This window comes from Sycon ciliatum, chromosome 7, assembly GCF_964019385.1.
Source record: "Sycon ciliatum chromosome 7, ocSycCili1.1, whole genome shotgun sequence".
Lineage (NCBI taxonomy): Eukaryota > Metazoa > Porifera > Calcarea > Leucosolenida > Sycettidae > Sycon > Sycon ciliatum.
The window spans coordinates 17,245,320-17,259,469 of NC_088649.1; the positions used below are offsets into that span (position 1 = coordinate 17,245,320).

The following is a 14,150-nucleotide window of genomic DNA, read 5'->3' on the forward strand; positions in this document are numbered from 1 at the left end:
GTCGCCGAACACTGGGCTCTGCTCTGGACCTCTGGATGGAGGAGAGCGACTGCATTCATAAGATCCGATTCCATTGAGCCAAACTTCACTATAAATTCATTATTGCTTACACCTGCTTCTTAATCCATACTAATGTCACAATATCCTCTCCATTCTATCTCCCTTCCGTGCCTGTTTTTCTCCCCTCCCCATTCTCTTTCTGCCCTCTCCTCTCCTAAGTCGTCTCCTTGTGCGAAGGCACCATTGCCTGTTTGGTTGAATAACTATAAATAGAATCACAACAACAACAAAAACATTGCACACAGTCATCAGCCAAATACACATCATGTGATATGCTCATATCAATGATAATAATAATACACCGTCTCTCACTCTTTGTCAATCTCTACATCTCCCTCCATGCTTGTATTTCTCTATCTCAGCTGTCTCTCTCTCTCTCTCTCTCTCTCTCTCTCTCTCTCTCTCTCTTTCTCTCTCTCTGGCTCTCTTTCTCTCTCTCTCTCTCTCTCTCTCTCTCTTTCTCTCTCTCTCTGGCTCTCTCTCTCTCTCTCTCTCTCTCTCTCTCTCTCTCTCTTTCTCTCTCTCTCTGGCTCTCTCTCTCTCTCTCTCTCTCTCTCTCTCTCTCTCTCTCTCTCTCTCTCTCTCTCTCTCTCTCTCTCTCTCTCTCTCTCCCTCCCTCTCTATTTGAAAACCTACAACACTACTTGACAAGTACTACTCCTGATACCCTTTCTATGGGGTTTGCCGACGGCGAAAACTCACAATGTGTAGTGTCACAGTTGTACCTGCGTTTCCAGCCCGTTTCTAGCGAGCAACGGAGTAATAATAATAAAAGTATTGCCATTATTAGCAATTTATTTCATTCCCTGGCAGAAACTGACTGCCCATATGAACTCGCCGGCATGATCATGGCAGATTTCCGGATTGCGCGCATGCTATCCTTAGTTGCACGTAGCACAAAACGCACCTGAGACACCTGTCCCCGGGGAAAATTGCGGAAAAAAATCGCAAAAAACGTGGGGAAAAACGCAGCATAATATGGCATAATTTGCGGTGAATTTGCGGTAAATATGCGGTGAATAATATTGATGTGCGGCAATTTTCAGTGAGTATGTAGTGAAATCAATCAGTTACAAGTCTCTGGTGTAAGCACTCGTCATATTTGAGTAAAAAGCCGCCACGATGAGACGTTAACAGCTGACCGAACAGTGCACTGTGTGTACGTGTAGTGCAACAAAAAAGTTCAAAAAACGCGGGAAAATCGCGGAAAACGCGGTCTTTTAAAAAATCGCAAAAAACGCGGAAACAAACGCGGCCGCGGAATCGCAATTTTCCCCTGGGACAGAGACACGCCATGCGAGCTTTCGCCCTCGGACTCGGAGACCCCATATTACACATTATGCTAGAGTTGCACACTCTTGGAGTATTATGATTAGGGCTGAAACAATTATACCAAATACTCGAGTACTCGCTCGGTTTTTTTCAAAAATAATCGTACTCGGAATAAATCAGAGTACTCGTTCATACTTGGTACATGCATTTACCACAGAAATCTGCAGTTTCAGAGCAGCAGTCAGCAGATATTGATGAGCAGACTGTGTGGTGAACATTTTGTTCACGAGTAGAGAGAGCCCAAATGACCCATCAACCAATATACCCGAGAAAAATGACTACTACTCTGTTCGATCAGGGTTGCATCATGTGATTTTAAGCCCCTTGGTGTGCAATTTTTAGGAGATGAAGATTACTCGAATACTCGAATATTCGATCGGAGAAAATCAGAGTACTCGAACTCGGAATCTCAGTGCCAACTTTCAGCACTCTTGCTAGTACAGTATAGTCATGTAGCACAACTTAATTTAAAATCTCCGCCACTCCGGACAGCTAGCTGTTTCGATCTTGCGAGCTCCTGTAGCAGCGGTCAGGCGTCAACCACTCTTCCTAACATCTGTCCATGGAGGTGTGCAAGGTTGGCTGTGCAGGAAACACGGATTGGCCAGCGCCAGCGGCGAAAGAGCCACTACTGAACTGTCATTGTCAGAGGTAAGCCATTGCGCTAGTACATCCTTCTTATGACGATCAGCTTCCAAAGCTGTCCGCAACGTTGACTCACAATCTACTCCTGCCTAGCGCCTCCGACTCGCCATCCAGACCACGTGAACACAAGACCACACGTTATTATGTTACTACACAGCAAACCTTGAACTGCATGCTGCTTCCCGAACTCGCGGCCTACTTGGGCTTCGTAGAGTCGAGGTATGCAGAGCGAGATCTTCGCCCAGAACAAGTCAAGAAGCAGCCAAGCTGCAAGCTGCAACCGTACCAACGAGCACGAAAACCATGTACACGACATTGTATTGTTACTTGCCAGAAAAGTACAAGCCGGAACAGGTACAAACGACAGGAGCGGACTGGGTACTTCTCGTTTTCACGCTTGGAGGAGGTTTGGTGCTATTTTTCCTTTCCTCTCTTCGCTACTTCCTTGCCTGCTTCGTGGCAACGACGTGCAAGCATGCAGTTTGACGTTGCGCAACTACTGCTCTGCTGCGGAGTGCCTCTACTGTTGGCCGTGTGGTATCTGCGCAGGACGCGTGTGGCCACGAACGTCTCAGGAAAAATTCCCAACTCGCTGGAGGTGGGCTACAGCCACTGGACGGGTCATATAGGCTACATTGTCAGCCACAACAACGTCGACGCAGGTCAGTACGCCATGAATCTGTACGAGCTGGTCGGCCAGGCTCCGGAACCGGTCATGGCTCTCCACCTGTACGGGCCCAAGTGGCTAGCAAAGCCGGTGTACACCGTCACGGATCCCGAGCTGATCGCCGCTGCCACCATGAGCAGCAAAACGACGCGCTTCCAGTCCTTGGAGAGGAGCGTCGGAACCGTCATGGGAAAGAAGGCGCTGGCAGCGCTGCGTGGCGAGGAGCTGAAGCGACATCGCAAGCTGCTCGCCTCCAGCGTGATGAGCCGAAAGGCGCTGGACCGGTTTGTGGAGCTGACCGGTGACGTCACGGAGGCATTCCTGCAGACTCTGCAGACGCAGCCCCAGGCCGGACAGTCATCCATCGAGTTAGACCTCCTGGACGATTGCCCAGTTGGCATCATGATGGTGGACGTGTTTTCGCAGTATTCCTTCGGTCTGGGCCTGTCTGCCTCGCTGTCTGACAAAACCCCAGAGGATGTGGAGCGGAGGCAACATCTTCATGCTGGTATGAACATACTATTCGACGCATTCGCCGCCCGAGTCTCCACCGCTGGTCCCCTTATGTTCCTCTCGTACATAAACTACTGGCAGAATCGTAAAATCGCCGACGTTCACCAATTCTTCCGCGACGAACTTGTGCTGCCGGCCATTCGCGAGCGACAGCACGATATACAGGAAGGGCTTGATGTGCCGAATGATGCTCTGACGTTGATGCTGACAGAGGGAGATGACGAAGTGGCCGCATTCACGGAAGACGAGATTGTTGACGAGGCGATGCTCATGATGGTCGTTTCCTATGAAACAACGGCGAACACGATCTTATGGGTGTTCTACCACCTCGGTAAGCTCACGAACTTAGAAGTTGCGACTTCGCCGGTATTGGTCATGAAGTTGGTTGTTCCAACGAGGAACACACGCTTCTTGCCGAACTTGACACTTGACTGACTCACAACTGCCATCTGGAGCACACGAGAAGCACGTCGACCCCCCCCCCTCCCCTCCCCCTGAAACACTGTGTATTGAGCAGGACACACACACACACACACACACACACACACACACACATACACACACACACACACACACACACACACACACACACACAGGGAGCCATGTTTGACGCGAAAAGCAACATGTGTCTAGCAAATGTGATCTCTCAATCATGGCCTATTTTCGCTTCCTGTCGTGCTTCCCACTGCAGCCCTGAACCCAGAATGTCAGCAGCGTTGCTATGAGGAAGTGCGTGGTGTGATGTCATCATATCCTCAGGGAACTGTTCCCTCGCTCTCAGACCTGGATCAGATGACCTATCTACACGGTGTGATGGACGAGACCAATCGACTCACGCCCATCACCCGTACCGTCAGTCGTGAGGTAGTTGAAGATCTGCCACTACGAGGTGAGTTCCAACGCCACCTGATCTTGCACCATCCGCATTTCCCCTGCACACCTGCATTCGAACCCGGGGTCTACCCCATAATCCCACACTACCCGGTTCCCCTTCAACCCCTGTTCATGCCCTCAGGGGGGGGGGGGGGTGCCCCTCTGCTCTTGGCCATGCCCAGTGTTCTCCCTCCACTCCTGTATATGCCTCAGTTTTCCCCTTTACCCCTGTTCATGCTCGGGGTTTCTCCTCTACTCCTGTTCATTCTTGGGGCTCCCCCTACACTGTTCAGCGCCTGGGGGTTCCCCACCCCTGTTCCTGCCTGGGGTTTCCCCTCCACCCCTGTAATGTGCGGTGTTTTCCCCTCTACCGTTGGTCATGCCTGGTGTTTCCCCTCTCCTTCTATTGAACATACAGGTAGGTTATGTCATCCCCATGGATCACACTGGGGTTTCCCCTCTAGCCATACACATTCAGGGTGTATCCCCCTCTAACACTGTTCACGTGCGGTCTTTTCCCCTCTGCTTCTATTCAACATAGGATATGTCGTCCCCAAGGATCACACCTTGCTGTGCTTTTCCAAGGACCCAGCTAAGTGCGAGGAGGTGTTCGACAACGCGGGGCAGTTCTTACCGGACCGATGGCTCAACGACCCCAAGGGCGGAGCCAAAAAGCCCGGGACGCACTCGCTGGCGTTTGGCAACGGCCCGTTCCGTTGCTTTGGTAAGCCGCTGGCCGTGCAGGCGTTGCGATCTGTGTTTGCCGTCTGGGTACAGCGCTATCGCTTCGAGCTGGTGACCGAGGACGTGAAGCCGCGCTTTCGCATAGCCTACCATCCCACCGAGATGGTGTTGAGGATGTTCCCGCGCGAAGCGGCACACTGAACGACGAATGCACGCTATTCATTCAGGTTCGGCGAAACCGGTCCGGTTGGTCAGGCCCTGGCCGGACCAACCCTGTGGTCACCAACACGCGAGGTGGTCATGCCCCTCCCCTATCATGCAAAGTGTGTGACGGGCCATGGTATGTCCGGATTAATTCAAAAACTGCTTCCGCCGTTACGGTCATTTCAACTGTGCACTACCCAGAGACTGCTCAGAGACTGCTCAGAGAGTGCAGCGAAAATGTATGGATCTAGTGGATGGCTACGGCGGAATCTGTGGCATACTGGGGACACATGGTGTACCTCTTCTCTCAATAGCACGGGTTATAGCAGTTTGCACGCACGCGCGTGCGCACACACACACACACGCACACACACACACACACACACACACACACACACACACACACACACACACATTTTCTGGCCGGTGAATAGCTACTTCAAAGTATTTTTTCTTTTTTTCCCCCACACGCACATCACACGCACATCACACCACATCCTCGAGCATGCACTGGCTGTTGGTAACCAACCAGGAGAAGGAAAGAAGACCTAGGAGAATGAGAAATAGAAGGAAGACTTGTGTTACCGTGATGTCGGCAATTAAACCCGCAACCTCTCCGTTGGAAATCGACTGCACATGCCACTGCACCACACACACACAAACACACACACACACACACGCACACACATCGTGCACACCATTGGACCATTGGACGCCCATCGCCGGAGGCGATGACAGCGATGCTACGGCAGAAGTCATAGCAGCTTGTTCTGGGATTGCACCATTCAACAGCTTGCAAGGCTGAAGAATCGTGCACACACTTTTTCTCAGTAAAATAGATGTTCACTGGTAACAACAGGATAGGGCTGTAGCACTCCGTCCGGCCACGGCCAGACCTTCAAGATTTCGGTGAAAATGTTGACCATAAAATTCACGCAAAACAGGTGTTTTGTCAATTTCTGTTCAAGTATACCATGCATTTGACCAGGGACCACCGGAAATCCCGTTGCTACGGCCCTGCAAGGGTCATAATTTTCGACAAGGAAAATACCCACTTTGCACGTGAGGATTTGGAACGAATTCAATTTGATTCGTTGGCTGCAGCGAGATGCTGAGAGCAGCACACGGCAGGCTTCTTCTATAAGCAAGTGATAGAAAGATGAAAAGGATATATTGTAAAACCGGAAAGTCTAAAGACCGAAAAAAGGTTAACGTTTTTGTAATCGTGGCATGATTACCTGCAGACAGTTTAACGATGGCTACCTGGCCACCCATCTGTATGCGCATATTTACACAGACATGTAACGATAACGGGTTTTTTTCAAATAACGAAAAATAATTGGTCGTTAAAACGTTAGACTTTGTGGCTCGTTAGACTTTCCGGTTTTACAGTAGTTCGTAGTTTGTACATGTACACACATGTCCAATACTTTCCCGACTGAACAGAAAAGCCAGGCCATTGTGAAATTGAAAAAGCTATAAAACAAATGTTTCGAAATTTGAGAAGATAGCAAGTGTCATCCTTCACAAAACATGTGCAAAGGAAGAACCCATTTTCGAACTAACAATTTCAGAAATTTATACAAATAAAAGATATATCTTTACTTGAAAGAAGGCGCCATTATTCGCACCAGCTAACGGAGCTAAAGCTCCGACTCCGAAAGAAGGCTGAACAAGGTTCACAGCATCATTACTTTCTCCGACCAGCGAAGGAAAGAAGGCAACTCTTCCAAAGGTCAAAGCTACATATACTAGTAGTCTAGACGATTGGAACCGTTTAGAGACCTCAAGTGAAATGCCAACATTGAAACAAAGTACGCAGCCGAACGTGTTAGCCACACGTCTTATAATTTTATGAAGAGGCTTCAATCGTTTCACAGATAAACGGTTATCGTGTATTGCCGCGTGAGCACTCTTGAGGTCAATGAAGACTTTGCTTGGCACCTGTTCATCAAAGCAGTCGGGTATTTGCAGACGGTCTTACTTGTGTCCTCTTACACAATGTCATGCAGATCCGCCTGTACTGGAAGCATCGGGTGCGCTCACGGTTCTCACTCGTCGCGCAGCAGAATGCCCTCGTCGGGCGCGGACTCGCGCATGATCACCGTCTCCTCACCGTCATGATCCTGGTGTTCATCTTGGTAGCGTTCCATCTGCAGCTGCTCGCCCTCGTCCGCTTCCAGCTCGTCCACGCTGTCCTCCAGCATGATCTCACCCTCAGATCCGTCATCACCCTGTTCCAGCAGCGAGCTGCTCACATCCCCACCACCGTGCGTGCTCTTCATCACCGTGTGACCCGCCTGCAGTAGCCGCTCCATGGAGAGCTCCGCCGCGTCCATGTAGTCAAGGTTACCCAGTGGCCCGGCCAGCTCGTCGTAGAACTCGGCGGCCAGCTGCGACGTCAGCGCGTGGAACTCCTGTGGCATCGCCGCGACGACGTCGGCCCTGTACAGACGTCCATCGTCGTCCACCAGGGACTGCAGCGTTGCCATGACGTGCGCCGCGTCATCCACCATCACCAGCTCTGACGCCGGTATGCCGTCTGCGCAGCCGTCGTGACCCGCGGGGCGGCAGTCGAACCGCTCCTCCATCTCCTTGCACTTCGAGTCGTCGAAGAACTTCAGCGGCCGCCACCACAAGTTGACGCCGAGGTTGCGCGGTCCGTCCGAGCGCACCTGATGCACCCAGAGCGTCGGTATGTATAGGCAGTCTCCAGGGCGTACCGTGACGTTCCACCAGCGCACGCCGGTCATGTTGTACTGGAGCGTGTCCACTCGATCCACGTCCATCAGATAGCTGCCGTCCTGCTTGCGGTCCATGCCGATGTGCTCGGCGTCGCGCCTGTCGATCATCACGAAGTGCTTGGTGCCGTCCAGCAGGCAGTGAAGGTTGTCCACGGTATCCGTGTGCAGCACCGACGATGTACCGCCGCTACTTAACCACATGCGTATGGACGTGATGCGCTCCGCGAACCCGCCGCACAGCAGCATGGCCGGTATGCGCCAATGCATGCGCAGGTCCACTGGCACGTCGTCCGCGAGGTACACCTCGCTCCGGTTGTACGCGCCGAGGAAGTCGCCCATCGTCATGGCAATGGCAGGACCCTCTCGCCGCTCTTTCTTCATCTCCTCCACGGTGACGGTCACATGACCAAACTCGCGCGTCAGCCACGTGTCGTTGTTGAGATTGCTCACCGAATCCATGTCCAAGACTTGCCGAAAGACGACCGGCTCGTCGTTCTGCACCACGTCACGGTAGAACATCTCCGCGTCCACGAAGCTATCGAACTCGGCCAGGTCGGGCTCGGGTGCCTGGTGACTGCCGAGTGGCTGCATATAGCCGTCGGGTACTAGCGCGGACTTGTGGGCCTCGCCCCCGCCACACTTGCCCCCAGTGCGTCTGTCGGCCGAGCACGCTTCGTCGCCGTCCCCGCCACCTGAAGGGAATTCTCCACCGCCGGAACTCATGAGCTGCTCGTCGCTGCCATCACCGGTCTCCTCGGCACTGGCACCGTTACCGTTGACAATGGCAACCAGGGCAGTGACAGTGCATAGGAGGACAAGCTGCAGGCAGCCAGTGTTGCCATGCCTAGACCACGTCAGTAGCATCTTAACTGCTGATCTCAGGGTTTCAAGAATCAGTAATGCAAGGTGAAACTTGATGATTGCCCACAAACCCACCACCACCACACAGGGGGGGGGGGGGGGGGGGATCGGGGGAGAGGGTGGGGGGTCGATGATGTAGATGGGTTTACTATCCTTTGTCCACTGTGAAAATCCGTCTTGATCCACAATCCGGAAGAAACACAGCGTTTTACACGATTCTCAACAGAGCTACTGCCAGTAGTACTGGTACTTGGTAGCTCGCTGACCCGCACTTCACACCGACAGCGACTGGCTAGTGAAGTGCAGACAGGGCGTTGCACACACACACACACACACACACACACACACAAGCTGACTGCACTGACTGTAGATTGTGCTCCAACTCGATAAAATTAATTTCGACCAGCGGCAGCACTGCCCGATGATAAATCCAAGCACGTTGGCCTGGACTCCGCACAGACAAACCTTGTGTCAGAGCATAGTGAACGGACTTGGAACGATGTGGACCACTGCCCTGGTCGCGCTACTGTATGTCCTCCACAGATTCAGGCAGTCGATCAGTCGCACTTTTACTTGTAGGGAGCACCAGTGTGATAAAAGAAGATAACGGAGTACTTGGAGCAATTATTATTATTAATTTCAGCTCCAGGCTACTTTACTCCCTTGTATCAAAGTAGAAGAAAGCACACACTGACACACATCAGTCATCCTGTAGCAGCTCCGGAGTCTGAGTCCAATGACACGTGGCAGCCATGCAGACTCCAGCGGCACCAGGTCCAAACTGCAGCTTGTCGGGTAGATCTACGAGTCCTGGGCAACCGGGCCCTGGCTTCGCTCGTAGATCTACCGTTCAGACTTCAACTGGCACGTCAACTCATTCGAGTCGCAGTCTGGATCATGGAAGGACAAAGTGTAAAATTATTTAGTGCGATTCTCTACTCAGAAAAAATCGCAGACTGTATCATCTGTTATCACTCCCTTAGTATTGACTCCCATAGATTTTTGCCATACCTAAGCAGTCAAATATTCCTGCATACTTCACTCCTAATTAGGGCTATTTTGACCGCTTATTTGACTCTTTTTTAGCGATTGAACACACGCTTTGGCTAGTCGTGATAAATCTAATATTGACTTCGTACTTGGTCAGTATAGGAAATAAAAGACCTCGTAAAAGACCTCGGCTTCGCCTTGGTCTTTTACTCGGCTTTTATTTCCTTTATTGACCTCGTACTCAGTCAATATTAGATACGTATTATTATGGCCAGGGCGAGGCTTCGAGGGGTTTGCAGTGGTTTGAGTCAGCACAAACCATGCAAAACAGCAAACACCTGCTCGCTCCTCGATACTGACAGGTCACGTGAGGCAACTCTGTCCAGCCTTTTCAAGTGTTAGTCGATCCTGCAGAGGCCGCGCGGCGCGCTGGGGACCGGGCGGTCGGGCGGAAAAGCAGATCCGGATAGCTAGGAGGGCGCGCGCGGGCGACGAAGCATGCATGGCAGGGAAATGGGAAAAATAAAAATTAATAAACAGGTACATTTTGTAAAGTAGGTTGAAAGTCCAAAACCTGGCAAAGAAGTGTTTCTCCACTTTTGGACCCCGTGAAGTAAGTACTGTAAGTAGTTAGTTTGCTGGAAATCTTGCAGGGATCCAAGAGATGTTGGTAGATCCAGGCCAGGCGCGATTGTGAGTACTATTCGCTATGTAGCCAGGACTGACTTTTGTTTGCTACTGCTGGGTGGTATATGGTCGTCCTTGAATCCCTCAATATCAGGAGTACAAGACATTGTCACTCATTGCTTGTAGAAATATTTTTGTTTCGGGTTCAGTATAGTAGGTCCTCGTTCAATGCAGTGTAGTTAGTGGCTAAGTGTGTGATCCGGTTTGCGGCACCACCGTCGCGCCCCCTTTGAATTGATTGTCACAAGGATTTGCTAATTGCTGCTCACGTGGTGTTTGAAGTGGTGCTGCAGCTCGTACTCCACGCTGCTACGGCTGGCTGGCTCTGCGGCCGACATTATTTTGAGCAAATCGCGAAGGACCATACTCCATAGTCTGTAGATAGTTATGGCCAGTGCAGGGGAACCCCCGTCCAGTCACGAAAGCCACTTCGGAGGCAGTGCCAGCTACTCGGCGAGCGGTGAGAAAGCATCGCTGCTGTCGGGCGAGAAATCCGGCGGTGGCGGCGGTGCCAGGCGACTGCTGTTCCAGGACAACGATGATGAGGATGAGACTGACCTGGTGGTGTCGGGACGAGTGGCTGCCGAGACTTCACTCTCGCTGAGCAAGAGGAGGTCGTTCGCGAGCCGCCATCGCGGACCGCTTGGCGTCGTCATGGCGCTACTGGTGGCGGCGCTCGTTGGCGTGGTGATCTACTTCGTCGTGAACACAGCCCAGAAACCGGCGGAGCTCGGGCCCACGGCCGGGCCGATCGTCCCGACAACGGGCCCGGTGGCGTCGTGCGCGGATGGCCCCGGAGTGTCGCTCGGTCGCCGCGTCGACTGCTACCCGGAGGCCAACGCCACGGCAACGGAGGGAGACTGCCTGGCGCGGGGGTGCTGCTGGGACGGATCGTCACCGGCCCGCGGCGGAGGCATTCTAGGTGAGCCCGCTTGCTACTACCCGGCGTATTATGGGTATCGCGTTTCCACGGTGACCAACATTCCCGGAATTCCGAACGCGTTTCAGATGGTGTTGAACAACAACCGCACCCGCTATCCGTCTCCGTATCCGGAAGCCATCGACGAGCTACGCGTTGAGGTCTACCAGGAAACCGACAATCGCCTGAGGATCAAGGTGAGGTGTGCGTGAGTGTGTGTGTGGGGTGTGGGGGGGGGGGGGGGGGGGCGTGTGTGGGTGTGGGGGGGGGGGGGGGGTATTGCAGGTAGATGGAGGGAAATTGTTTGCACGTGACTGTATGGCTGACAGTACAGTCCTACAGCCTTCTACCAGGTGATGTCAGTAACATCATCACAGAGTGCTGCTGTCTATTCAGGGGCATCGGAACTCGGAAGGTGATTTAGGGTGGCGCGGTCAGCCATCCAAGGCTCAATTTACTTGTTGGGGGGGGGGGGGGGGGCTCCGCAGAAGAGTCCTGGAATTTAGAGCCCAGAATCAGTGCTTTTGATTGATTCACGAGGTATCCCGGGGCAAAGAGTGGTGCGGTCAATACCGTAGTTACCGTAGCGTGTCCGACGCCCCTGCTATAGTTTCGACTGAACCCATGAATTGAATTGTGATACAGACTGTAAACACACTATTCACCGTATTGTGCCAATCAGATCACAAATTCCAGCTGTCAATACAGTGGTTCCATATCTTCGTCATGTGACTAAATTTATGTAGAAAGTGATCACGTCATGTGGACAGTGGAACAAACACGGCTGACATCATGTGAACCATAGATGCAGGGGTTGAGTGGAGTTGGAACCAACATGGCCGACATCACGTGACCCATTGATGCAGGGGTTGAGTGGAGTTGGAACCAACATGGCCGACATCACGTAACCCATAGATGCATGGGTTGAGTAGAGTTGGAACCAACATGGCCGACATCACGTGACCTATAGATGCAGGGGTTGAGTGGAGTTGGAACCGACATGGCCGACATCACGTGACCCATAGATGCAGGGGTTGTGTGGAGTTGGAACCAACATGGCTGCCATTTATGGTCATGTGATAGATGCGAAAGCACTCTATTGTTGTGTGGATTTCTAGATTGTGGACAACAAAGCCGATCGGTACGAGGTGCCTTTGCCGCTCTACAAGCGTGGAACATCGTCACCGGTCACGCGCAAGTACACCGTGTCCACAAGCAGTGCGGGATGGGCGTTCTCCATCAGCGTACGCAGATCCGACACCACCACCGAACTGTGAGTGCTGTTGCTGTTGTTGCTGCTGCTGCTGCTGCTGCTCTTGTTGTTGTTGCTGCTGCTGCTGCTGCTGCTGCTGCTGCTGCTGCTGCTGTTGTTGCTACTGCTGCTGCTGTTGGTTAATCTTTTATTCTCATTATGGCCTGTGGCCAATAAGAGAACCTCCCCTGAACTGTGAGTACTGAAGCTGTAGCTGTAGTCCTGTATGGATGTGGATAAGCTCAGTGTCAGCACAGGGTTGAGAGACGTATACTGACTCGAGTACCGGTACCATATTTAGCTGACTATGAGGCGCACTTAAGAAGAGAATTTATGTATGTATGTTTGAACAGTGGTTCATAGTTTGTTTGTGGAAAAATATATTTTCTACAAAGAAAATACTATGAACTACTGGCCCTCCCGCACATCACATCCACACACATGTGCATATATGCAGGTTCAACACATCCCTGGGAGCACTGATCTACAGCAACCAGTTCCTGCAGATCAGCAGTGCCCTGCCCAGCAAGTACGTGTATGGACTCGGAGAGCACGTCGGGGATCTGCTGCATAGCGTCAACTGGACACGTGTCACGCTGTTCGCACGTGATGCATTTCCCGATGTGAGTTTCACTTCCTTTCATGGTGCGCGTGTGCGTATGTGTGTGTGCACGTGGGCGTACGTGTGTGTGTGGGGGGGGGGGGGGCTACATGTACGAGTGTGAGTGTGTGTGTTTGTTTGTGTGTGTGTGTGTGTGTGTGTGTGTGTGTGTGTGTGTGTGTACGTGTGTGTGTGTACGTGCGCGCGGGGGGGGGGGGGGGAGCACTAGTGTGCTTGTGTGTGTGCTTGTGTGTGAGCAGGGATGAATTTATCCTGTATCGCATCGCAGTTTGCGATGCAAAATCGATCTACTGCTACTCAAAAGTCACCGTGACTAGCAGAAAATTGCGATACATACAGACTATCTGCTCTGTCAAGAAACATGCATGCAACACCGTGTATATGGTGCAGGTACTCTCAACCTGCGTGAACTTGTATGCTTCAGTGGGTTTTTTGCAAATGGGCTTTCAGGCATCCCTGCCAACAAGGACAATGTGATAAACACCCAACCTTCAAAGAAAAACGCTAATCAAAATCAAAGACTGCTACACAATTGTGTTTGTGCATAGCAGAAACTGCTATGCACAAACATGACAGTAAATTCATCCCTGGTGAGTGTGAGAGAAGAGAGAGAGACACACACACACACGTGCCTCAGGAAAGAATTCCTTCTTACTGCTTCCTTACGTTTCCAACGATCACACTATTCAGAGCCGGAAACCGAAAACCCGTGATCAGTCATCTGTCCACTAAGGACTGAGGGTGTAAGCCAAATGCAGTTCTGGCTGTGTGCTGCGTGCTTGTAGGATACATCTTGGAATTTGTACGGCGTCCAACCGATGTATATGTGTGTCGAGCCTGATGGAAGAACGCATGGAGTCCTGTTCAGAAACAGCAATGCTATGGGTAAGGCGATGGTTGGTGTGTGCGTGTGTGTGTGCGTGCGTGTGTGTGTGTGTGTGTGTGTTAGGGGGAGGACGCGGGAGTAACGATACGGTATTAGAGAGGTTTCGCACGGCGGGCAACGTGACAAGGCCGTCTGGGAGGCTGTTCACATGCGTGCCACGCATGAAAATAGCTTTCGACAACAACGCTGATCGAGTTTTGAGCGCATAAAG

The 14,150-nt window shown here is 51.9% G+C and overlaps 3 protein-coding genes across 3 annotated transcripts in view; 2 read left to right on the forward strand and 1 right to left on the reverse strand.

Moving 5' to 3' along the window:
* Window positions 1–2,198: 2,198 nt before the first annotated feature.
* On the forward strand, window positions 2,199–5,978 carry LOC135821119 (cytochrome P450 3A24-like). The gene is made up of 3 exons (XM_065334184.1): window positions 2,199–3,548; window positions 3,909–4,106; window positions 4,632–5,978. The coding sequence occupies exons 1-3, from the start codon at window positions 2,210–2,212 to the stop codon at window positions 4,973–4,975; spliced, it is 1,881 nt and encodes a 626-aa protein (XP_065190256.1). The 5' UTR covers window positions 2,199–2,209; the 3' UTR covers window positions 4,976–5,978.
* Window positions 5,979–6,417: 439 nt separating this feature from the next.
* LOC135821120 (uncharacterized) lies at window positions 6,418–9,395 on the reverse strand. Its single transcript, XM_065334185.1, has one exon. It carries the CDS (start codon window positions 8,584–8,586, stop codon window positions 7,030–7,032), a length of 1,557 nt encoding a protein of 518 aa, XP_065190257.1. The 5' UTR covers window positions 8,587–9,395; the 3' UTR covers window positions 6,418–7,029.
* A 725-nt stretch (window positions 9,396–10,120) lies between these two features.
* The window catches only part of LOC135821117 (lysosomal alpha-glucosidase-like), a 44,884-nt gene continuing 40,854 nt past the window's right edge, over window positions 10,121–14,150 (forward strand). Inside the window, exons 1-4 of the mRNA XM_065334182.1 lie at window positions 10,121–11,376; window positions 12,298–12,452; window positions 12,889–13,054; window positions 13,839–13,938. Of these exons, the coding sequence (XP_065190254.1) occupies window positions 10,648–11,376; window positions 12,298–12,452; window positions 12,889–13,054; window positions 13,839–13,938 (1,150 nt within the window). The 5' untranslated portion in view covers window positions 10,121–10,647. The remainder of the gene's footprint in view (window positions 11,377–12,297; window positions 12,453–12,888; window positions 13,055–13,838; window positions 13,939–14,150) is intronic.